This window comes from Mercenaria mercenaria, unplaced genomic scaffold (genome assembly GCF_021730395.1).
Source record: "Mercenaria mercenaria strain notata unplaced genomic scaffold, MADL_Memer_1 contig_3065, whole genome shotgun sequence".
Lineage (NCBI taxonomy): Eukaryota > Metazoa > Mollusca > Bivalvia > Venerida > Veneridae > Mercenaria > Mercenaria mercenaria.
In genome coordinates this window covers 29,595-56,416 of record NW_026461170.1, presented here as the reverse complement: position 1 = coordinate 56,416, position 26,822 = coordinate 29,595, and the positions used below count along the sequence as shown (strand labels likewise).

General features: G+C 35.7%; 1 protein-coding gene across 1 annotated transcript in view; it reads left to right on the top strand.

Moving 5' to 3' along the window:
- Nucleotides 1-540: 540 nt before the first annotated feature.
- LOC128552705 (uncharacterized) overlaps nt 541-26,822 on the top strand; it is a gene marked incomplete at its 3' end in the record, with an annotated part of 53,235 nt that continues 26,953 nt past the window's right edge. Inside the window, exons 1-4 of the mRNA XM_053533752.1 lie at nt 541-586; nt 5,608-5,883; nt 10,432-10,719; nt 10,983-11,291. Coding sequence (XP_053389727.1) covers nt 541-586; nt 5,608-5,883; nt 10,432-10,719; nt 10,983-11,291 — 919 coding nt within the window. The remainder of the gene's footprint in view (nt 587-5,607; nt 5,884-10,431; nt 10,720-10,982; nt 11,292-26,822) is intronic.

The following is a 26,822-nucleotide window of genomic DNA, read 5'->3' as shown; positions in this document are numbered from 1 at the left end:
TTTTTACTATAAAAAATAACACATTAAATTATGATAGTATAAGCAGATAATTAAACACTTTTAAAAATTGATTAAACATTTTGAAATGTAAAACATAACAGTAATATTTAATTAAGAAATGAAATGATTTTTTCGGTGTTCATGTGAAATGAACGACAGAATAGAATTGGCAATTTAATAGGATCGGCAATAGGAATGGATCGGCAAGTTTAATAGGATCGGCAAGTTTAATTTCTTATAATTACATTATATTTTCTTTCCATTTGTAAACTATATAATATTATGAATTGCATATGATTTGTAGTATTGAGCATTAAAATCAACTTCCCGGCGATTCTGTTCACCAGACGGAACAACTGCGATGTCATCTGAGGAACGTTCTTCCTGACTATACGCGGACGTCGTAAAAACACCGGTAGGTTATCACTAAGCAGCGATGATGTAACTTTCGCGCCTTTCCTTTTGCTGTTCATAGGAAATGAACGTCAAATGTTAAAATGTAAGATTGGAAATATTAATTTGATCAGACCCAACAAAGCAATGGCAATACAACAAATGCAAAATCAACAAAAGGCCACCAAGCCAGGTTTGTAGTTTCCATATTCGCAACGATATATCACGCACATTGAAACTCATAAATGAAGACTGTGCAGCATCCTTTTGTGATAAATTTGTATTTCAAAATTATCTTTTATGTAAACAAAAAGTTTTACTGACGATGGGGAAACTATGATGAACGTATATGATATATTATTGTAAGAGTAAAGCTTTTCCATTTCGACTTTGCATCTGCCGTATCGTCCATTAATCGCAGTTTAAACAATGTAAACCATATAATTGTAAATAACAGAACTATGCATATGTATGCAGTATTTCCTGTATGTCATACTAGAGTGTAAAATGCAGATGCACCTCTAAAAATAAAAACAATATCAAAAACGTATATTACAGTAATGTGTTAGAATATTTTCTAAAATTGGACACTTCCATAGCGTAAAACAACGACTAGAAGAATGTGATAAATTCGATTTTGAGTAAAATAAGTTTGTGTCTCATAAAAACCACACTGAACGTGAGACAAAGAACTATAATAATTGCTTTGAATAAAGCGTTAATGATAAGACAAAGAGCATATTTAAGTATGATATTGATCTGCTCCTGTTGGTTAATAAAACATAGTTGACACAGACGGAATCAAGGGTCGGTGTAATATCTTCCAAATACAGGTCATGTAATGAAACTGTTGTTTACCAAGTTACGATCCATGTTATGGTAAGGATCGCAGAATCATTACTGAAGGTAACTTCGACTTATCATGAAACTTAATTAAGAATCATGATATCCAGTCATTTAAAGATGAAACCATAAAGTGGTGAAACTTTATGCCCTAAAAAGGGAGCATATAAGTAAACGTATGAAAAGAAAAGGTTTATCCTGCTTGATAAACGTAACATTGTAAATGTGAATATTCTTAAGATTTTGCATAAATTGTACAGTAATACATGCATTCTTCAGACCCCTATAAGTATGTTGTCGTAGTATAAAATTATTTTTTACAAACAATAAGTATCTTTTATGAACAATATTACAATCGTTCAAAATATCGTTTCAGAATCATGTTCGTGGTCGTAAATTGGAATGTAAGACTATGCCTATACAATCACTTAACTTGCCAACAATATAAGTAAAAAGTATTTTCAAGTTGCGTTAAACACACTTTAAAAAGTAATCCCGAGACGACTATGACAGTCCTTAGTATAATGTCGCTGACATAGTACAACTGTTTGTACAGCAAAGCCCCCATCCTTCCTATGGATGGAAAGTGCATGAAAAGGTCACAACAACTTTGAAAACAGACCCCTGACTTATTCTTTCTAATAAAGAAAATGTTTTGTCAACACTTCAAAAATGAAACAGGGCTTTACTGTTTATAAACGGTTCAAATTAGTTTAGCATACCATGCACTAGGTAGGTAGGCCCTATTTACTTACCTGCTGACGGAAGTAAGTAGTTTTAGAGAACCAAATCTCAACTGCTGTTAGGGACAATAGGTGTATAAATGAATCTGCTTGCCGTCATATCATTCTTGCCGTATTAGCATTTTCCCAAGACATATGTTTTCAATGAGAAACCTATCATTTCATTTCCAGTAAAGTCGTTCGCTGGTCTTTTTGGGACCGAAATAAACAGCGGTGAAAGGCACAACAATGTAAAGCAAATCAATCCTGCAATTTTTTGTAAAACGCAAGGTTTTCTTGCCGTATTACCCTCCAAGAATTTGCAGCATTTCATGGTTGGAACGGACCTTTGCAAAAACTGCTTAGAATTTCAGAAAATCATTGCCTTACGTTCATAGCCCACTATTTTTGCTTGAGCCTCGTAAAAGAATTATTCAAATCGGTGAGAAAATGAAGTACTTACAGTGTTTTTAAGTTCTGAATCGACAGATTTGTTTATTAATTTTCTTACCGTAATACCAGAAAATGACGTCACAAACCACGTGGTATGTACACACTGGAAATGTTTATATTTTATTTGTTTTTTTTTTTACAGAAGCATACGGAATATTCTTGAGTGATATAGTTCAATAATTTCGGACAATACTAAATAATCCTCAACAGACAAAATAATAATAATTAGTTAAGTTATTCAATTGGGGGAAAACCAAACCACCAGTCCCCTGATAATAGTCGTAACAATTAATCAGGCATCACCTTTAAATTAGACATAATAGTTATATTACCTACAGGCTTATTCCCAGGTGTATAATTTTACAGGTGTATAATTTTACAGAGTGGGAATTCAAAATGTATTTATATAATGTCTGAAATATCCAAACTTATTCCAAAAGTCAGATTTTAAAGACCCTATATAGAAATCACTTTCACCTTTTATGAAATTGAAATCTATGGCCTGGCCTGGCCTGGCCCAGTCGAAAATTGGGCTCATCGGGCCAGGCCAGGCCAGAGATAAGAACATGCCGTTTCTTCAGTGTATCTTGGCATGAAAACTGCATGTGCCTTTCATGATGCCCCTTTGGTATTGACTGCATATTTACAGAAAATTATAAGTGTTGGGTCGGAAGTGGCAAACAAACATATTAAGGGTGGTCTTATCCAAAGAAGTATAAAATAAGATTTATTTTTATAGCTCTTTGTCTTATCTCAGAAAACTGACTGAAATATTATCACTATGATATTGGACATAGGATAACAGACTGCCTGTATTCACAATTTTAAAAATAAAATTCTAAAAAATGATATACATGTATCATAGTTTAGGAGTTTTTCAAATATGTTAATTGATCAACGTGTAAAAGTTTATTGATAAACAATGCGAAGAGGAGCCAGTTATGGTGTTTGTACCACTTGTTAATTAGCGGTATAGCCTACTGTTATTAGCGATAATTTACAATCAAGTTTTTACAACTTTCTGAAAAGCTCGGCGATTTGGATTTCGCCCGGAGGCGATAATTAGAAGTTGTCGGCTTTACAGCGACTATGTAGGATGATCTTTGGAATCATTGAAAAAAAAATGTCTCGACCATGAGTTGTCCTTAGAAACTTTCGCCAACTGATCCAAAATAACGTCAAATTTTGTGGCGACCGATTGTTTTACGGTTTGCCGACTTTATAATGAACAACAAATTGCATAATAAAAATCGTTATTTTGTGTGCTTGATACATCATATGAGCCGATCGGCCGGTACGGTCTATATAGCAAATCATTTTGGCCCAATAAAAAAAGCTTTATATAAGCAGAAACACAAGTAATGAAATGAAATAAAATTGAAAACAAGTATTTTATCAAGAACTTGATACTTTCCTTCGCTTTTCCGTATTTGTCACCCGTTTTTGCGATCGTGATTTTCGGATATTTCTGTCAGTTTTTACGAGATTTTCTAGTGCATTTTGAATAAACAGTCAATAAAAAGTTTGTATTTAAGAAAAATATGACAACTGTTGCAAAAGCAGCTCTATATTGAAGCATTTTTCGAAAATAAAAACATGCAAAGGCACCAAACCCCACCCACTTTTAGACAATGTGCAAAATTGGATAACTTAAAATATATCCTCCAACTTAAAGCTATTAAATATTTAAACATAGAAATAAAGTCAATCTTCAAGAAAGTATTAGACTATAAAACTTTACCATAATGATAAAATATATACAAATTTACCTTTTTCAAGTTAATTACAAAATGTACAAATTACATTAGATGAAGGCCTGTGCCTGAAATTTTTTATCCGAGTGACCGTTTTCCTGGCCTGTGTTTGGGACTTAGTAATATTCAGAATGCATAAATAAACTAAATATATAACATATCTGCATCTTTGACTTGTGTTATAGGTACTTTTGTAACCTGAATACCCAGGTCCTGTGATGGTTAATATGTTTCACATGTCAAACATTCACTTTGCAAGCCATGTTACTGCGAACATAAAATTAAAAGAATGAAATAAATATATTGATCAGGAGAAGAAAGCAATATAGTAGCAAGGAAATTTCATGAAAAGAAGGTTAACATGCTGCAGGGAGTGATTAGTAACCAAAGGGTACATAAAAAGCATCGGTATATGCTGATACACCATTGTTTCAATACAAAAAAAAAAAAAAAAAAAAATCCCTACCTACCTATGTAAGAGAAACATTCTTTTCATTAAAAAGTATCATTGTGTTAATAAGTGATGTTTTTCTGTTAGAAATGATTGAAAAAGATTGAAAAAAAACCCCTAAAAGACATGGAGCATACTACGGTCAGATGAAATATATAAAAGTAAACATATATAAACACTCTCAGAAGCTTGTGCAAAATCCTCTGAAATCTGGAATTCTCTGAAAATGAGACTTTTGATATGGTCCGGACAGGGTCTGGATTTTAGAGATTTTACTGTAACACATACTATTTCTTACCCGACACCTATATAATGCCAAGTGGGGCCTCCGTAGCTGAGTGGTTAAGGTTGCTGACTTCAAATCACTTGCCTCTCATCGATGTGGGTTCAAGCCTTACTCAGGGCGTAAAATTCTTCATGTGAGGAAGCCATCTAGCTGGCTTACGGAAGGTCGGTGGTTCTTAGTAACCCAGGTTCCTGCTTGTGATGAAATAATGCACGGAGGGGGACCTGAGGTCTTTCTCCACCATTTAAGCTGGAAAGTCGCCATATGACCTATCAATTGTCGGTGCGGGATGTTCAGCAATTGTAGCCAAACAACTTTAGGTATGGTTTCAAACAAATACATTGAACCATATTCGAGAAGAAGGAATTTTAAAAGTGTCCGGCTAGAAATGGCTGTAGGTGTATATATTTTCTTTAAATTGGTCAAGGTTCTCCCTCAAATTTGGCCAGATGGCGGTGCTTGACCTGTTTTATGTTTTTGTAAGCTAAACACAGATGTTACCATGTGATTCAGTGTGTCTTATATATATTTTATGTCAAATAGTCAAGGTCAGGTGAGCCATTTAGGAATACTATGGCCCTCTTGTTTGTAATTTTTTCAACCCTAATCAAATGTAAATCTTCCTTTTCTGTACTTCAGTTTACACTATGGTGTGAAAATGTACAAAATATATATGTTTAAATAAATGTCCTCACTGTATTTCAGATCCTCCAACGATAGGAGAACTAAAAAACACAAGTGTTGTTGAGGGGTCTCCGTTGACTGTTTTTTGTCCTGTCACTGCTGGTAATCCTTCTCAAACTACCTATGAATGGATGAGAAATGGTAAAGTATGGAAGAGAACTCAAACATTTACAATAGATACAACCTCAAGGAATGATGCAATGTTCTACACATGTAAAGTTTCCAACAGAATGGTACAAACTGGAGAAGAACCTGTTTCTCAACCAGACACAAAAGCTTTCTATCTGAATGTTTGGTGTAAGTACAACTGTAACCGTCAGTTTTTAAACATTTGTTTTTGGAAAAGTTACTAATAAAATCTGTAAAAAGATCAATTGGACGCATAGAATGCAAGAAAGCAGATTAATAATAGACTTGGTTTGATTGAGTCTGTTTATGAGAGGTATAAAATGTGCAACACCTCTCATGCCCCCTAGCATCGGCGTAAGTGGAATCCTATTACACATTTATTGAATGTAAAGATGGTACCTACCCAAATAAATCAAAGGGGGACAACTCTGAATTGATCAATAAACTGAAGCCAACATTAAACACTGATCAAAAGTGAAAGAAAAATCAGATAGGTCCTTTTTCAAACAACTTATCAGGCAGACAAAATATGACCTACATTTGTTTAAATCCCTTTGTATTCAATATACAATATGCACGCTTTTCTCATGACTTACACAGACAGTTATTTTGTAAGTTGTAGTGAGGCACATTAAGAAACGTTATTAAGTTTTGATCTTTTAGCCAAAGTTGTTTATTTATTGTTCTCAATGGTGATACATTGGTTTACACAACATTTATATATCAAAATGTAAAATGTATATATCCAACAATGAGAAATAACAAAAAAAGTTAAATTGGTAACACAAAAATTCATTGTCGTCAAATATAATAACAATGTTTTAAGGTAGTGGTTGTAATATTACTACATGTTAACGTAGCTGACAGGTAATGACTCTGTTTAATGTATTTTAAGCAATTCTCAATTTAAACATTCTCTGGAGGGAACTAGCACGATCCTTTGCTTTTCTTGAAAAACGAATAAATGCAGAAAAAGCATATGGAGATTACTCTATTTGATGATTTTCGTTACAGGTCAACTACCCTAAACAAACTAAAAGGTGTTTTATTTATTGTTGAAAACAAAGTAATCGGATAATTTCAGATATCAACATTAATTTAAAACTTATACTGTTTACACAACTTGAAAAAAAGGTTTTTGTTGGGGCCTCTCATTTACAAATATATCAACAATTATCACCTGAATTGAGTGCATTCATGAGTGGAAAATATTGATAGTAAAATGGTGTAGGGGTTTGTTTACAATATAAAATCTTTAATAACTTCTTTAAGGTACATTTTTGGTATGGTTTTGGTAAGCTTATAATAAAGAGCATGTCATTCCCTTTCACTCAGAATTTTTTCAAGCGTTTTAGACTCTTGGCTAGTCTTGGAATTTGACTTTATTAAAAGACAAAAGGAAGTTTAGTATAGGCTCTTTCAAAATGTTGAAAGTAGAGTAAACTTACCTTATACGCTATTGAATTTATTTAGCTGTGGGAGCTTTTGATATAGACTATAATTGTGAAAGTCCTAAAATCTTTGAAAAACGGTCAATACAAGAGTTGTCCATTTTGCTTCAGATATTTTGAGAAAGTCATTTTTATGCCCCCGAAGGGAGGCATATAGTTTTTGAACCGTCTGTCGGTCTGTCAGTCTGTCGGTCTGTCAGTCTGTCAGTCTGTCCGCAATTTTCGTGTACGGTCCATATCTTTGTCATCGATGGATGGATTTTCAAATAACTTGGCATGAATGTGTACCACAGTAAGACGACGTGTCGCGCGCAAGACCCAGGTCCGTAGCTCAAAGGTCAAGGTCACACTTAGACATTAAAGGATAGTGCATTGATGGGCGTGTCCGGTCCATATCTTTGTCATCGATGGATGGATTTTCAAATAACTTGGCATGAATGTGTACCACAGTAAGATGACGTGTCGCGCGCAAGACCCAGGTCCGTAGCTCAAAGGTCAAGGTCACACTAAGACATTAAAGGATAGTGCATTGATAGGCGTGTCCGGTCCATATCTTTGTCATCGATGGATGGATTTTCAAATAACTTGGCATGAATGTGTACCACAGTAAGACGACGTGTCGCGTGCAAGACCCAGGTCCGTAGCTCAAAGGTCAAGGTCACACTTAGACGTTAAAGGTCATTTTTCATGATAGTGCATTGATGGGCGTGTCCGGTCCATATCTTTGTCATTCATGCATGGATTTTAAAATAACTACGCATGAATGTGTGACTCAGTAAGACGACGTGTCGCGCGCAAGACCCAGCTCCGTAGGTCAAAGGTCCTAAACTCTAACATCGGCCATAACTACTCATTCAAAGTGCCATCGGGGGCATATGTCATTCTATGGAGACAGCTCTTGTTTAGATATCAAATATTTCTATTTTTGACATGGAGAAGAGGAAAACCATAAATATATTTAGAAAATTGGTGCACTTAGCTATCATTCCACTCTGAAAAAAACCTATAAAGATGAATTTGAATTTTTTAGGTACCATCTCTATTGAATGGATTCCCATGATTCCTGGAGGACCAGAAAATATACTGAACACTGAATTAAGTTTGTTGCCACAATAAAATGGGGAAATTACATAGAATACAGAATAACTTAATGCTTCAGAATCATGTAAAAACGTAAATTTTGCCACATACATATTTTTAGTTACAGTCAGCATCTTGCATGCAATGAGTGTGCTGAGTTACATTTTTCTGTAAACAAGCGTGGATTAATCTAATTTATTTTTAAAATTAATACTATTTCAGAATTAACCTTCCAGCAAAACTTAGCGGTTCTAAATCAAGTACATACCGGTATTGTTTCTTTATATGTATTATTATAGCTGGTAATCGTAGTTTGATACTAGTATGTGGTACACAATACGTTTTATTGCTGCTTTTTTAGCTCACCTGTCACATAGTGACAAGGTGAGCTTTTGTGATCACCCTTCGTCCGTCGTCCGTCAACAATTTCTTGTCTGCGCCATAGTGGTTTTATTAATGATTTTATTTTAACCAAACTTGCACACAACTTGTATCATCATAAGATCTCGGTTCCTTTCTTGAACTGGCCAGATCCCTTTATGGGTTCCAGAGTTTTGGACCCTGAAAGGGCCAAAATCAGCTGTTTCGACCTTGTCTGCACAATAGCAGCTTTATTTATGGTTTGATTTTTACCAAACTTGCACACAACTTGTATCACCATAAGATCTTGGTTCCTTTCTTGAACTGGCCAGATTCCATTATGGGTTCCAGAGTTATGGCCTCTGAAAGGGCCAGAATTAGCTATTTTGACCTTGTCTGCACAATAGTAGCTTCATTTATGATTTTATTTTAACCAAACTTGCACACATCTTGTATCACTATAAGATCTTGGTTCCTTTCTTGAACTGGCTAGATTCCGTTATAACGGTTATGGGTTCCAGAGTTATGGCCCCTGAAAGGGCCAGAATTAGCTATTTTGACCTTGTCTGCACAATAGCAGCTTCATTTATGATTTGAATTTAATCAAACTTGCACAAAACTTATGTTGCCATAAGATCTCAGTTCTTTTGTTGAACTGGTCAGATCCCATAATGGGTTCCAGAGTTATGGCCCCTGAAAGGACCAGAATTAGCTATTTTGACCTTCTCTGCACAATAGTAGCTTCATTTATGATTTGATTTTAACCAAACTTGCACACAACTTGTATCACCACAAGATCTTGGTTCCTTTCTTGAACCGGCCAGATTCCATTATGGGTTCCAGAGTTATGGCCCCTTAAAGGTCCAAAATTGGCTATTTTGGCTTTTGCAGCCATATGGAGACTTCATTTATGGTTTGATTTGATACAAACTTCCAAAACAACAATAAATCTTGGATTCCATGACAAATCAGATCCAATCATAGGTTCCAGAGTTATTTTATATCTGATTACATCCCCTGATTGTAGTCAAAATGGATTTATATCAGTAAGTACTTATAGGACTTATTTGAAATTTCATTATTGTCATTAGTTGGACTGAGCCAATCAGGGCAGATAACTATGGACTGATTTTATGTCAAATTACCTCCCTTTATTTCAAATTAAAATGGGTATATCTCCGTAACTAATTAAGATACTGATCAGAAATTTCATCCATGTCAACAGATTTATTTGGCAGATCCTTCTTTTGTTCACTTACAATAATTTTTTTTTTAATTACTTCCCTTTTACGTTACTATAAATAGCTTATTTTAGTAACTCTTTTATTATAAGCTGTAGGGAAAAACCGAGGCCACTTTTCTGTGGTACAACATGGATGGTACCTCCAATGTTTAGGTGTATTTTGACATACCTGTACCTTGTAAGAATTTTTTTTCTTATTGGTTAAATTTCTTTCCTTTGTTGTTCCTGTCCTTTGGACTTAGATAATTTTTCTGAGTATCTTTTTGTCCTCAAGTGCAATGATAACAGGTGAGCGATATAGGGCCATCATGGCCCTCTTGTCATTATATTTGGATCACAATGTGTGAACAAACATAATATGGAAAATGTCAGTTTGAATCAAACTATAATTAGGGAACATTTGTAAACAAACACAATGTGCACTACACATGCTTATAGGTCATAGTCAATATGGCTGAAATTTCGGCTTTTTCTTGTCAGATAATTATTGATGTATTATATGAATATAGGCTTTAACTTTTTAAAATCTACATGTATTACACTTCTTCAGATTTATCCAATTCTTACATTTTCTCATTTCAGACAAAGCGTCAGTTAAAGAATTCTTTATTTTTGGACATAAAGGAGAAACGAGCATTGTCATGAATGAAAATGATACAGTTCCATTTGTATGTAACGTGGATAGCAATCCAGGATCTAATATCTCTGTTGATTATAAGAAAAATGTATTAAAGTCGCAAACTGATACAAAATCACTGGCCTACTCTATTGAATCAGCATCTTGTACTGACAGAGGCGAATACAACTGTGTAGGATTTAATAAACACAACGAAAATCATTCTTCCAAACTTCTAAATCTGCTTGTTAATTGTAAGTATCATGCTATCTTGGTTTTGTATTAGTGTATCATTTTACAGCTTGAAATGCAAATTAATTAAACAATTAAGACTGAAAGATAAAGCATTCTGTTTATCACATTACAAAACAGTAAAATTTAAAGGAGTTGTTAGTACTTCCATCTTTATGATATTGATTTCGTTAAGTGACAGCTAACCACTGGTAACAAAAGTTAATAATTTTGAATGTAAATATTTGTTGAGTCTGTTTTAGGTTTAAGGATATTTTATTTCAAGGCTCTCCACGTCCATCACCATCGGTTACATTGAAGCAGAATGTAACAAGTGCACAGCATATACCAGCAGTTTTAACTTTTACAACACTGGCTTATCCTGACCCCAACAATGATGCCTTTAAGTGGTACAGATTTGATAGCAATGATTGGCAGTTACTATCAAATAGTGGAGAATTTCAGATAGAAACATCAAACCCACAGACAAACCTTACAGTCAAGGAAGTAAATCGGACTTATTATGGAATGTACAAGCTGGAAATTAGCAATAGTATTGGAAACTACAGTCAGCTATTCTACCTTGAAGCAGAAGGTAGTGTTAAAATAATCATACATATATACTCAGCGTCACTGAAAAGTTACCACCCTAATAGCCCTTATATTTTAAAAATCACATTGAACTGTGCTAAATGCATAACACGACTACATCTTTGACGCAGCTGAGATATCACTGGTGTAAAGATTTGTCAAATTCATTTAACTCCATTTGAGGCATGGGCTGTACGTGCAAAATGACTTTTTTCCAGCAATGTCGACATGTACGAATTTTCTGTCACAAATCATTCATCACATTTGAAAGTTAGTTGACAGACTAAAAGGAATATGTTAAAAAACCTAGAATATCCTTGCTAAGAATGCCACATTTAAGGCACGATCAACGCCATCAGGCCATTGGCATGGTTGACGCCGAACTTTCATGTCGTGAAATTGCACGTTGTATGTGCTGTTCTCACCTGACAGTCATGAAATGGGTTAGGAGACATGATCAGACAGGGTCTAAGAATAATAGAGCGTGCACAGGCCATGAAAAAGTGACATCAGTATTGTATAAAATAGTAAAGAGGTATATATTAGAGGGTAACTTTTCAGTGGTGCTGAGTTTAGTTACATTGCACCGGAAGATTTAAATCCCAGAATTATATTGTTTTTCAGTTGAGTAATAATATATGAATATATCAATAAAAAGAATTGATATTTCATGGTTATGAAGCAATAGGAATATGAAATGTGTTTTTCTCATGTGAGCAACAATACTGCAGAAGTACATGAATTATCTTATAGGCTGATCACTACCAAACAGAATGTAAGCCTCTGCTGATCTAGTCACAAGCAGTCTACATATAAATAGTACTAAACTTTTTAGCTCACTACGTGACAGGGTGAGCTTTTGTGATCGCCCTTCATCCGTCATCGGTCCGTCGTCCGTCCACAATTTCTTGTCTGCACGATAATGGTTTCATTTATGATTTTATTATCCCCCGGCGAAAGTCGGAGGGATATAGTTTTGGCATCGTCTGTCCGTCTTTCCGTCCATTTTTCCGTCCGTCCTTCCATCTGTCCGGAGCCATATCTAGGAAATGGTTGGGAATATTTATTTAAAACTTCATATACATGTTCACCACTATGAGTTCTTGTGGCCCGTCAAGTTTCAGTCAGATTGCCCAAGTAACACCAGAGTTATGGCCCTTAGAAGTTTCTAGTGTTAACTATATAGGCTACTATAAATATAGCAATTTCTGCATCATAACTTTTGATATATTTGACCTAGAACTATGAAACTTAAACAGAATTTAGATCACCATAATGTGGTTGTGTACACACAATTTAATTCGGATTTATATGTAAATTAAGAGTTATTGCCCTTTAATTGTATAAAAATCCACATATTTGTACATAACAAACTTACCATTTGGCAGAATTTCATTGAATTTCTTTCATTCTTTTCCATGAACATTTATTGTAAACATGTGAAGTTGTGTACCCACACCTGGTCACCCCCTTATCTTGATCACACACCTCCCCCCCACCCCCTCGCCCGAAAAAAAATCTTTCCTTTTTTTTTAGATTTTTTTCAAACAAACTACATATACATGTTCACCACAATGAGGTTATGGGGCCCATCAAGTTTCAGACAGATTGCCCAAGTAACACGAGAGTTAACTATATAGGGTATTATAGATCTATAGATATGGCAAATTTTCTGCATCATAACTTTTGATATATTTGACCTAGAACTATGAAACTTTAACAGAATTTAGAGCACTACAATGTGGTTGTGCACAGACAATTTTGTACGGATTTCTTTTGTAACTTCAGAGTTATTGCCCTTTAATTGTCTAAAAATCCACATATTTGTACATAACAAACTTACCATTTGACAGAATTTCATTAAATTTCTTTCATTCTTTTCTGTGAACATTTATTATAAACATGTGAAATTGCACACCCAAACCTGGTCACCCACTTGCCTTGGTCACACCCCTCCCCCTCCCAACCCCCCTCCCCCTTCCCCCCAAAATAAAAAAATAAATAACATTTTTTTCATTTCTTATTTTAGATTTTTTTCAAACCTTCCAAGTTGTACCATTCCCCCACATCACTTCTCCACCCAGTCATGCCCACCACTGATCATGCATCCTCTCTCCCCCACCCACCCCCAACTTTACCCTTTTTTTTTTTTTTTTCATTTTTAATTTTCAATCAATATTTATAATCAGCATGTGAAATTTTGTTTCTTCTCCCGTTCCCCTGCTCCCCCACCCCCTAAAAAAATAAATATATATTTCCATTCCTTTTTTTATTTAAATGTTCAAACCTTTAACATGTTTTTTTTTAAAAGTTGTGACTGCACAAACCTTGCCCTCAGCCATGTTCAAGATATCTTACCTGTGTTCTCTTAAGGACATCTGTCCTTTTAAGTTCAAATGAACTTGTTAAACAGCAACACCTGGTGCCAAACCACTCAAAGAGAATATTTCGTTCCAGTTAAACTTCAAGCTCACATTTCAATTAACTGCATTTAATTTTAAAAGCTAATCTTATTACAGTAAGCATATCCCATTCAAAATAAATTCTTAGTCAGGATCAAAGTATCATACACTTATTATGTACTCTTTAATTCAACATTAATTTTGTTTTCTGTTAAATTGATTTTGACTAATGAAATTATTTGCTTCTTATTAACATCCTTTTTGCCGGATATATCTTTTTGCCATTCCTCACCACAAACCCTTTCGGCGGGGAATACCAATTCATCGAATTTGCTTGTTTTAACCAAACTTGCACACAACTTGTATCACCATAAGATCTTGGTTCCTTTCTTGAACTGGCCAGATCCCATCATGGGTTCAAGAGTTAAGGCCTCTGAAAGGGCCAAAATTAGCTATTTTGACCTTGTCTGCACAATAGCAACTTTATTTATGATTTGATTGTTACCAAACTTGCACACAACTTGTATCACTATAAGATCTTGGTTCCTTTCTTGAACTGGCCAGATTCCATTATGGGTTCCAGAGTTATGGCCCCAGAAAGGGCCAAAATTAGCTATTTTGACCTTGTCTGCACAATAGCAGCTTCATTTATAATTTGAATTTAATCAAACTTGCACACAACTTGTATCACCATAAGATCTTGGTTCCTTTCTTGAACTGGTCAGATTCCTTTATAGGTTCCAGAGTTATGGCCCCTGAAAGGGCCAGAATTAGCTATTTTGACCTTGTCTGCACAATAGCAGCTTCATTTATGATTTGATTTTAACCAAACTTGCACACAACTTGTATCACTATAAGATCTTGGTTCCTTTCTTGAACTGGCTAGATTCCATTATGGGTTCCAGAGTTATGGCCCCTGGAAGGGCCAGAATTAGCTATTTCGACCTTGTCTGCACAATAGCAGCTTCATTTATAATTTGAATTTAATCAGACTTGCACAAAACTTGCTCTGCCATAAGATCTCAATTCCTTTGTTGAATCGGCCAGATCCCATAATGGGTTCCAGAGTTATGCCCCCTGAAAGGGCCAAAATTAGCTATTTTGACCTTGTCTGCACAATAGCAACATCATTTATGATTTGATTTTAACCAAACTTGCACACAACTTGTATCACCACAAGATCTTGATTCCTGAACTGGCCAGATTCCATTATGGGTTCCAGAGTTATGGCCCCTTAAATGTCCAAAATTGGCTATTTTGGCTTTTGCAGCCATATAGAGACTTCATTTATGGTTTGATTTGATACAAACTTCCAAAATATCTTCAACAACAATAAATCTTGGATTCCATGACAAATCAGATCCAATAGTAGCTTCCAGAGTTATTTTATATCTGATTACCTCCCCTGATTGTAATCAAAATGGATTTATATTAGTAAGTACTTATAGGACTTATTTGAAATTTCATTATTGTCATTAGTTGGACTGAGCCAATCAGGGTAGATAACTATGGACTGATTTTATGTCAAATTACCTCCCTTTATTTCAAATTAAAATGGGTGTATCTCTGTAAATCATGAGGATACTGATCTGAAATTTCATTTATGTCAACAGATTTATTTGGCAGATCCTTCTTTTGATCACTTACAATAATTTTTCTTTTTAATTACTTTCCTTTTACGTTAATATAAATAGCTTATTTTTAGTAACTTTTAATTATTCGCCGTAGGGCTGTAGGGAAAAACCGAGACCACTTTTCTGTGGTACAACATGGATGGTACCTCCAATTTTAGGTGTATTTTGACATATCTGTACCTTGTAAGATTTTTTTTTTCTTTTTGGTTAAATTTCTTTCCTTTGTTGTTCGTGTCCTTTGAACTTAGATATTATTTTTGAGGACCTTCTTGTCCTCAAGTGCAGTGATAACAGGTGAGCGATTTAGGGCCATCATGGCCCTCTTGTTTTCCTTTCCTAGTGCATTTTCTCAAGAGCAGCTGCTTACTTTTACCCTACCGTGTTTCAGTATGATTGTATCACATTGCATTCTGTTGAAATCGGCATGTTCCTATTGCATGCTAGGTAAAAATGGCGGCATAAGAATTTAATGTCTCGAAAAGGTATATGAAAGAAGTGAAAGGTAGAAAATTCAGCAGGTTGTATTTAACGAACTGTTGTTTTCTTATATAAAAGTTAACACCCCCTTTTCTTTTTAGCCTACCTGTTACAAAGTGACAAGGTGAGCTTTTGTGATCGCGCAGCGTCCGTCATCCGTCGTCCGTCCGTGCATAAACTTTTGCTTGTGACCACTCTAGAGGTCACATTTTTCATGGGATCTTTATGAAAATTGGTCAGAATGTTCACCTTGATGATATCTAGGTCAATTTCAAAACTGGGTCACTTGCGGTCAAAAACTAGGTCAGTAGGTCTAAAAATAGAAAAACCTTGTGTCCTCTCTAGAGGCCATATTTTTTTTCAAGATCTTCATGAAAATTGGTCAGAATGTTCAACTTGATGATATCTAGATCAAGTTCGAAACTGGGTCACGTGGCTTCAAAAACTAGGTCAGTAGGTCAAATAATAGAAAAACCTTGTGACCTCTCTAAAGGCAATATTTTTCATGGGATCTTTATGAAAGTTGGTCTGAATGTTCATCTTGATGATATGTAGGTCAAGTTCGAAACTGGGTCATGTGCGGTCAAAAACTAGGTCAGTAGGTCTAAAAATAGAAAAACCTTGTGACCTCTCTAGAGGCCAAACTTGTGAATGGATCTTCATAAAAATTGGTCAGAATGTTCACCTTGGTGATATCTAGGTCAGGTTTGAAACTGGGTCACGTATGGTCAAAAACTAGGTCAGTAGGTCTAAAAATAGAAAAACCTTGTGACCTCTCTAGAGGCCATATATTTCATGAGATCTTCATGAAGATTGGTCAGAATGTTCATCTTGATGATATCTAGGTCAAGATAGAAAGTGGGTCACGTGCCTTCGAAAACTAGGTCAGTAGGTCAAATAATAGTAATACCTTGTGACCTCTCTAGAGGCCATATTTTTCATGGGATCTGTATGAAAGTTGGTCTGAATGTTCATCTTGATGATATCTAGGTCAAGTTCAAAAGTGGGTCACGTGCCATCAAAAACTATGTCAGTAGGTCAAATAATAGAAAAACCTTGTGACCTCTCTGGAGGCCATATTTTTCATGGGATCTGTATGAAAGTTGGTCTGAATGTTCATCTTGATGATATCTAGGTCAAGTTCGAAACAGGGTCATGTGCAATCAAAAACTAGGTCAGTAGGTCTAAAAATAGAAAAAACATGTGACCTCTCTAGAGGCCATACTTGTGAATGGATCTCCATAAAAATTGGTCAGAATGTTCATCTTGATGATATCTAGGTCAGGTTCGATAGTGGGTCACGTGCCGTCAAAATGTAGGTCAGTAGGTCAAATAATGAAAAAACGTTGTGACCTCTCTAGAGGCCATATTTTTCATGGGATCTGTATGAAAGTTGGTCTGAATGTTTATCTTGATGATATATAGGTGAAATTTGAAACTGGGTCAACTGCGATCAAAAACTAGGTCAGTAGGTCTTAAAATAGAAAAACCTTATGATCTCTCTAGAGGCCATACCCTTGAATGGATCTGCATGAAAATTGGTCAGAATGTTCACCTTGATGATATCTAGGTCATTTGAAACTGGGTCACGTGCCTTAAAAAAACTAGGTCAGTAGGTCAAATAAAAAAAAAAAACTTGTGACCTCACTAGAGGCAATAACTTTTCATGGATCTCAGATGAAAGTTGGTCTGAATGTTCATCTTGAATGATATCTAGGTCAGGTTTGAAACTGGTCAATTGCGATCAAAAACTAGGTCATTAGGTCTAAGATAGTGAATAATCTTTTTGACCTCTCTAGAGGCCATAGTTTTCAATGGAACTTCATAAAATTGATTCTGAAGGTTCACCTTAATGATATCTAGGTCAGTTTCGAAACTGGGTCACATGTGGTGAAAAACTAGGCCAGTAGGTATAAAAATAGAAGAACCTGTGACCCCTCTCTAGAGGCCATATTTTTCATGAGATGTTAATGAAAATTAGTGAGAAGTTCACCTTGATGATTCTAGGTCAAGTTCAAAACAGGGGTCCGTCCTTCGAAAACTAGGTCCAATAGGTGAAATAATAGAAAAACCTTGTGACCTCTCTAGAGACCATTACATTTTATCAATAGATCTTCACGAAAATTTGGTCAGAATTTTTATCTTGAGAATATCTAGGTCAAGTTTCAAAACTGGGTCACATCATGAGCTCAAAAACTAGGTCACTATGTCAAATAGTTTAGAAAAAACTAACGTCATAAACTCAAAACTGGGTCATGTGGGAACAGGTGAGCGATTCAGACCATCATGGTCCTCATGTTTTTCGAACGTAGCAATCTAGTTCTTTATGAATATAAGTCTCTGAATCTACCTGATTATGCTAGAAAATGTCACAAAACTGTTAAGAATTGGATTTTAATATGAAATAAAGAACAGCTGGATTTAGTGTTGTTCAGCCTATAAACCCGATCTAGGAATCCCCATTTTTTTTTTTAAAGAATATTTAAAAATATATCTTTACAAATTTAAAGGCAAAGATGTATAAGATGAAATGTACTCGTGTATGTATTTCCATCTTATATAAAACAAATAGAAACATCATCCCTAAATTATTATAACTGTATGCATGCAAAATGTATAGATATGATAAAATTTTTGAATTGTTGACAATATACAGACCCCGCCAGAAAGAATTTCAACAATAGCTGAACTCGCTACAGAATCATCAATCCACATGACAGGGAAACCTGGTTTTGATAATGTCCAGACCAATCATTTGTTTTGAGATACAAGCAAGTAGCTTGACAAAGACTGGACAAGTGTAGCTATACCAGATACAGGAGAGATGGTGATGAACTACAAACATAACCCAAAAATTTGGGTTGCTATCAAGCGGAACCGAGTATGAGGTGGTTTAACACACCTAACAATGAACTGGGGAATTCAACTGAAACAGAAACCCTAAAAAAATCAAAACAACAGGTACAGTATATATGTAAAGAGCCATATAACATATTAAAGCGACAACCCAAACTTTGTGAATTCTGATTATTTAAATAATTTATCACTGAAAGGCAAAATGCCACCACGGTTTCAAATATATACATGAAACATAATGGTTTCACCATTTTTTATAGTTTTCAGAATTACAGGAACATTCAAGTTTTTGCATTTTGTTCTCGACCTTTTATAAACCATTGCACTCTTAATTTTCATAAACAATGGATAAATGTAGAAATAAGATGCGACAGTATTTTTAGTAGAGATGCCTGTGCCAGCAAATTGGGTGGGAATTAGCAATTGTGGGCAACAAACCATTAAGAGGCCTCCGTGGCCGAGTGGTTAAGGAGGTCGCTGACTTCAAATACTTGCCCCTCATCCGATTTTGGTTCGACCTCACTCTGGGCTTTAAAATTTTTCATGTAAGAACCATCCAGCTGGCATACGTTGTTGGTTCTACGAAGGTGCCAACTCGTGACAAAATAATCATGGAGGGGACCTGGGTCTTCCACCACCATAAAAGCTGGAAGTCGCCAAATGACCTATAAATGTGTTCGGTGGCGATGTTAAATCCAACATAAAAAAAAAAAAATATTGTGCATATAGTTTGATGTTTTCAATTATAGACTTGTCTACTTATAAGGAACAATCAATTTTTTTTTCAGATTGCATTACATCACTGGGACTAAACAGTGCCTGCGGCCCGCCATTGCCGATGAGGAATGAAGCACTTGCTTCCGTACCGCAGGCATTTCCGCCAATGTTGACAATCACGCGAGATCGGTGAGTGTTTTTTTTCGTTTTTGTCATTTTGTACTGCATGTAGCATTATTTTTTTCAAAATCGCGGAATGTAGCGGATGTAGAAGTACCTCATGAACATAACCCATCTAATGTTTGTTGGGGAAATAATCTAATTTCCAGAACTGTAAGGACAAACAAGTTGGGAATGAAACTTAATTGGTTTACACATCATGACTGTTAGCCTCATTTCTTTCCGCTGACGCCAACAACCTATAGTCTCTGCCGTCATAAAACATATTTATTAAATGATATGTGATATGCAAAAACGTAAAATTGTCCAAAAAATTCCGATTTGAACGTTAATCCCATTTTTGAAAATATGCCGCAGCCCCTTCGAGGTGCCGCAGGCACAATCTTAAAGTATCGGGGGCATATATTTGGCCCAAAACTAAACAAATCTCGAATAACTAGCATTCGTGCGTTAGGATATCATATTCACAAACATTTTCAATACATGCATGAGTTACATAGTCAAAAAGTTTAAGCAATTTAAACCTATAGTGCAGGGTGAGCACCCTCAGTAAATGCATTTAAATCACGTTTAAATAAACATTGGGTGGGTCTTTCCATAAAATTTAAGGCTAGTTTGCTATCAATGAATTTGTGACATTGAGATGACTATAAGTTTATAAGAAATAACGTTTGTGAAGATCATCATGTAAACAGATGTTTGCTACGGAGAAGAAATCACAAAGAAAGGGCCCGTCAGAAACGATATGTTTATATGGAATTTATTCACATGTGCCTCTACAACAGTATGAACAGTTTGAACAACAAAATTCGTTTATATCGCGAGTAATCTTAAACTCTACACCATTCAGTTGATGCAAACTGTATTTCCCAAACATTATGCTTCTTATGATTGTCATTAGATAAAAAAGAGACATCTTTTCTCAAAATGAATTACGAATAACAAGAGACAATAATAAGTTGACAGTTATAACCCATGTTGTCTTGGCGTGTTATCTTATACAAAAACTTTATTAATCAAATCATTTAAAACAAGAGCCCACAAGACAACAAAACCTCGACTATTCGAATACGGTAATATAACATTTAATATTAAAAAAACTATATAGTATTAATTGGTATCTGTGGAACTTATGCGAAACATAGGTTTATAAACCATGGAGAAATGTGGGTAGGTTCAATTCAAAATTTGCATTTAGTTGTAATAGTTTAATTGTTTGTAAAACAACAAACAACAAGAAATGTTCCCAATGTATCGCACAGAGGATACACATAATACCAAACTGGGTTATCCGGATCACGTGACTGGTACTCTGAATTGCGCCTTGATGTTTCGATCGGGCTATTTAACATGTCCCGAAAATGTACCGAATTCATGCGCGTGCAACTAGCTCGACTGAAACGAATGAAAATTGATATTGGGGTACAGGGCAAAAAAGGAGTACATAATCGAGCCCATCTAGAATATACTTACCTTACGTTTCGATTTGGTATAACTACTCTATCTTTTCAACACAACTTGCTTTTCAGTTGAACAACCTAGAAAACACAAGAAAGTTGATAAGTGGACTAATTACTAACGATCGAAATTGTGTTTCCTTAAAAAAAAAAAAAGATAAAAAAAGAATACACACGCACACACACAAAGATAGAAACACATTTTGCTATCAATATATAGATCTATAACAAACCAATTTAAGGTGACAAGGTTTTAAAAAAGTTTTATGTTTTCGGGAAAATACACATTGTTTAAAACTGATCAAACGGATCTTACAAAAGATGTGGAGATAAACCCGTTGCTAAAATATTTTGATCATGATAACTCAATCACAATGTTTTGAAATGTTTTGTGAATATGATATATAATCGCATACGAATGCAGTTTATTTGAGATTTGGGTTAGTTTTATGGGCCAAATATATGCCTGGAAACTTTAAGAAAGTCCTGCGGCACAAACCGTCGAAATGCCTGCGGCATATTTTACAAAAATAGGGATAACGTTCAAATTCGGCTTTTCAGGACCCATTTATGTTTGTGCAGATCATATATCATTTATAAATATGTTTTACGATGGCAGAGACAATATGGTTTGGGTCTGCGGAAAGAAATGAGTCTGAAACAGCAGTCACTGATGTGAAAAAAATCACGTTTCCATTCCCAACTATTTGTCCTTACATTTCTAGGAAATGATTATTTCCCACAAACTTTAGCAGGATATGTTCATGAGATACTTCTATCTACTCCCCCCTACAGTCTCCCGATATTTGAAAAAATGCAACATGCAGTAACAAAATGACATAAACCGAAAAAAAAAACACTGACCGATCTCGCTTGATTTGTCAACATTGGCGCAATGCCCTGCGTATAACCGTGGAAGCGAAGTGCCTTTCATTCCTCCATCGGCACAGATTTAGTACCCGTGTACATACTTTTGAAAAGTGTTTTTCTTTTGTTTCTAAATTTATTTCGTTTCTTAATTATACACACCCCACCAAACAATTCATGGGGGGGGGGGGGGGTGAAGGGGGTGCGGGCACATAAGGAGTCAGTTTTTGTCGCGTCACGTCCTCGAAATCTATTTTCTCAAGTATCTAAAAATGGATTTGATTCAGACTTAAAATAGATGTATCACCTTATCGGACACCTACATATGACACAAGAATGCATAACTCTGACACCACTGATATTCCCATGAATTACCCCCCCTTTTACTTAAATTATTAATTTAATTTTGATAGCCTTTTCATTATATCTTCAGTTATTACTAACTGGATTTTATTCAAACTTAAAAAATGGAAGTTCCACCTTAATTAACCCACAAACATGTGACACAAGAAGCATAACACTGACTGAGCTATTGTGACAGCTTGAAGTCAGTCGACTGACTGCATTGTCCGTCGTCCGTCAATTCAATCTTGTAAAAAAATCACGGCTTGAGAACCACTGGGCAGAATTACACAACCAAACTTCACAGGAAAACCTTGTGCCCCCCCTGTTTCAAAATAGTTCAAAGAATTGCATTTCCCATGCAGAACTCTGGTTGCCATGGCAACTGAAAAGGAAAAACCTAAAAAATCTTCGTCTCAAAAACGTAGCCCAGAGCTTAGATATTTTCGAGTAACATTGCCTAGTGGACCCTCTACCAATTTGTTCAAAGCATGACTTCCAGGGTCATAATTGACCCCGCCCCAGGGGTCACTTGATTTTACATAGGAAAATCTTAAAAAATTGTCTTAAAAACCAGAAAGCCCTAGATAATGACCACATAGCATGGCAGCCTAGTGACCTCTACTAAAACTGTTCAAATCATGACCCTGAAGTCGAAATTGGAACTCCCGCCCAGGGGTCACTTGATTTTACATAAGAAAATCCTCAAAAATTTTCAAAAAAATAAACAGAAGGCGCTAGAACCTAGATATTTACGTGCAGCATTGCCTAGTGGACTCTCTAACAATTTGTTCAAATCATGACCTCCAGGTCAAAATTGACATCCGCACCCAGGGGCCACTTGATTTAACCTAGGAAAAATTATAAAAAATCTTCTCAGAAAACCAGAAGCCTTGAGTTTGGAGATATTTGGACAAATAGTCATTGCCTAGTGAACCTCTTACTAAAGTTGTTCAAATCATGACCCCGGGGTCAAAATTGGACCTCATAGCCCTAGGGGTCACTATTTGATTTTACATAGGAAAATTCTTCAAAACATTCTGGAAATAAAGCCAGAAAGCCTAGAGCTTAGATATTTCGCATTAGCATTGCCTCGTTGACCCTACAACATTTGTATCAAAGTCCATGACCGCTGTGACAAAAATTGACCCCGCCCCAGGGTCACTTTATTTTTCATATGAAAATCTTCAAACATTTTCTAAAAATAAACCAGAAGGTCCTAAGTTTTAGATTATTGCACTTGTAGCATTGCCTAGTGGACCTCTACAAAATTTTGTTCAAAACGTTTCCCCAGGTCAAATTGACCTGTCCCAGGGGTCAGCACTTGATTTCTACATAGGAAAATCTTTAAAAAAATCTAAAAATAAGCCACAAGGCCAAGATCTTAGATATTTGAAATGTAGCATTGCCTAGTAGAGTTCTAAAAATTTGTTCAAGTCAAGACCCCCCAGGGTCAAATGTACTCCATCCGCTCCCAATGTGTTTAACTTGAAAGTACATAGATAAATCTTCAAAATTTTTCTAGAAATAAACCAGAAGGCCAGAGCATTAGATATTTGACATGTAACATTGCCTAGTGACCTCTACCAAATTTGTTCAATTTATGACCCCCCATGGTCAAATAGACTCCAGCCCAAAGGGGGCTACTTGATTGTACATAGAGAAATCTTAATAAAATTTGCTAAAATCAACCAAAGGGCTTAGATCTTAGATATTTGAATATGTACATTGTCTAACTTCTACAAACTTTGTTCAAATATGACCCCCGGGGCCAAAAATAGCCCTTCCCCAGGGGTTACTTGTTTGTTCATAGGAAAATCATCCAAAAAAAATTCTAAAAAACATCAGATTGACATTTGAGAACATGTAGCTTCATAATACTCAGGTGAGCGTTCCAGGTCATCATGACCCTCTTGTTAATATTTATGCCCCCCTTTTGCTTTAGAATTATGTCTCCCATCACACAGTGGTGTGAGAGACATATTGATTTACTCCAGTCTGTGTGTCCTGTCTGTCATCAGAGCTTGTCCCGCACTTCATTAAGTCGAACATTTCTCATCTGACCTTCACCAAACTTGAACAAAATGTGTTTGAACCATAAGACCTTGGCCAGGTTCGATAACAATCCAAATCAGCCCAGGCACTTTTGAATTATGGCCCTTGAATTACTGATTGACCTCCACTCGTTCAAGCCATCTAACTGAGTCCATTTATGTAGCCATCTAAGAAACTGAACCTTTTTCATAGTGACCAGTCGTGGAGACAATGAGGTTTTTTATCAAAACAAGCATCTCCAGTTTAAGATTAATTTTGATGCATTTTACTAAATCTCAATATATTACTAAATTGATTTGATGCAAATTTAAAATAGATGTTCCCACCATACACCCAACATCATAAGACAACCAAGGTGCGATAACCCTGACGAAAAACCAATTTTTTCATTAATAATGCCCCCTTTTGCTTAGAATTTACGGTTAAATTTAATGCAATTTTTCACTATATCTCTTAATACTAAATTGGAATTGATTCAAACTTAAAATAGATGTACCACTCATCACCCAACATCATGTAACACAAGATGAATAGTCTGACACCAATTTTTAATGTGCCCCCCATTCGAAGAAGGAGGGGTATATTCAGGGTTTCAGAAATCGGCAATTTATTGGTAGCCCACTGGGCAACAAAATTTTCATCTGGTAGCCCGAAACATTAAGTTTATTTGGCAGTGGCCATTTCAGTTTATTTTAACTATGTTATTCTATACTACAGTGGATGAACTTATAGAATTATTAGAGGTTTCATAATTTTAGCCAAACGCACATTGTTATAAATTTTGTTCTCTTATAAAGCAATTAACATTAACTACCTTTTTCCCTCCTTTTTTATCATTTTTAAAAGAAAAAACCACATGTATATAAACTGAGAAATATAACCAGGAAGACTCCTATAGTTATTGCAACATGACTGCAATATAAAAGGAATGCAAACTTGCAATTCTCAGTGGCTGTATGAATATGTAATTTATCTAAAAATTAAAGTTTGACATAATAATTCTGTCTTGATTCCAACCAACTGTCTTGTTAATAAACGGACTAAGAACCGCGTATATAAAACTCTCTCAGTTTCTTTGGCACTGTAACACTCCCTATCCGAAAATCTGTATTGTCCAATTCTGTTACTTTCTGATATTTGCTAAATCATGTCGATTTTTATGCATGTTAGACAAGTTTTACATTGAAAAGCATAAACATCAGTGTAGGCACTAAACTGCCTCAAAATCAAACATCTGTTCTTTCTGTTTGCTCGATAAATATTGAGGTCAGCGAAACATAAAGTACACTTTGGCAGGTGGCGCTTAAATGACGTAATTTTAAGACTGGTTTGCAGATTGTTTTAAACAATACCGATCAGCGATTTTGATGTTATTGGATCAGTCTAAAATCACTCGTGCACATGTTTTTGTAAACATTTGCCTGCGGGTACGATTAAACGGTTAATTGTTTGCAGATTGTGACTGTAGGTGGTAAGATAATTAAAGCCTCGGGCTTGTATCTCTTGATAAATAAGGGGATTATAGACAACTATCAAAATTATATTTGAAGACTAAATTATTGATTTCCGGGCTACTCAATACGGAGTTTCAAGGTAGCCCGGCGGGCACGCTCTGAAAAAATTTAGTAGCCCGACAGAATTTTCTGGTAGCCCCCGGGCTCCGGACATGGGATTTCTGAAACCCTGGGTATATTGTTTTGCAGATGTAGTTCGGTAGGTCGGTCGGTCGGTCGGTCGGAATGTAGACCAGTCCATTTCCGGATGATAACTCAAAAACGCTTGGGCCTAGGATCATGAAAGTTGACAGGGAGGTTGGTCATCACCAGCAGATGACCCCTATTGATTTTGAGGTCTGTATGTCAAAGGTCAAGGTCAAAGTGACCCTGAACAGTAAAATGGTTTCCGGATGATAACTCAAGAATGCTTAGGCCTAGGGTCACGAAAGTTGATAGGGAGGTTGGTCATCACCAGCAGATGACCCTATTGATTTTGAGGTCAGTATGTCAATGGTCAAGGTCGCAGTGACCAGGAACAGTAAAATGGTTTCCAGGCAATAACTCAAGAACGTTTGGGCCTAGTGTCAGTTAAATTGATAGTTAGGTTGGCCATGACCAGCAGATGATCCCTATTGATTTTGAGGTCATTAGGTCAAAGGTCAAGGTCGCATTGGCCAGGAACAGTTCAACAGTTTCTGATCTTTTTATCCAAACCATAGGGCATAGGGCTTTGATATTAGGTATGTAGCAAAATCTTGTGATCCTCTATCAATATTGTTCAGATTATTTCCCTGGGGTCAAATATGGCCCCACCCTGGGGGTTACAGGGTTTATATAGACTTATATAGGAAAAAAACTTTGAAAAACCTCTTGTCCAAAACCACAGGGCCTAGGGCTTTGATATTTTGTATATGACATCATCTAGAGGTCCTCTGCTAAGATTGTTCAAATTTTTTTCCCCTAGGGTCAAATATGGCTCCACCCTTGGGGTCACATGGTTTACATAGACTTATATAGGGAAAAACTTTGAAAATCTTCTTGTCCAAACCACA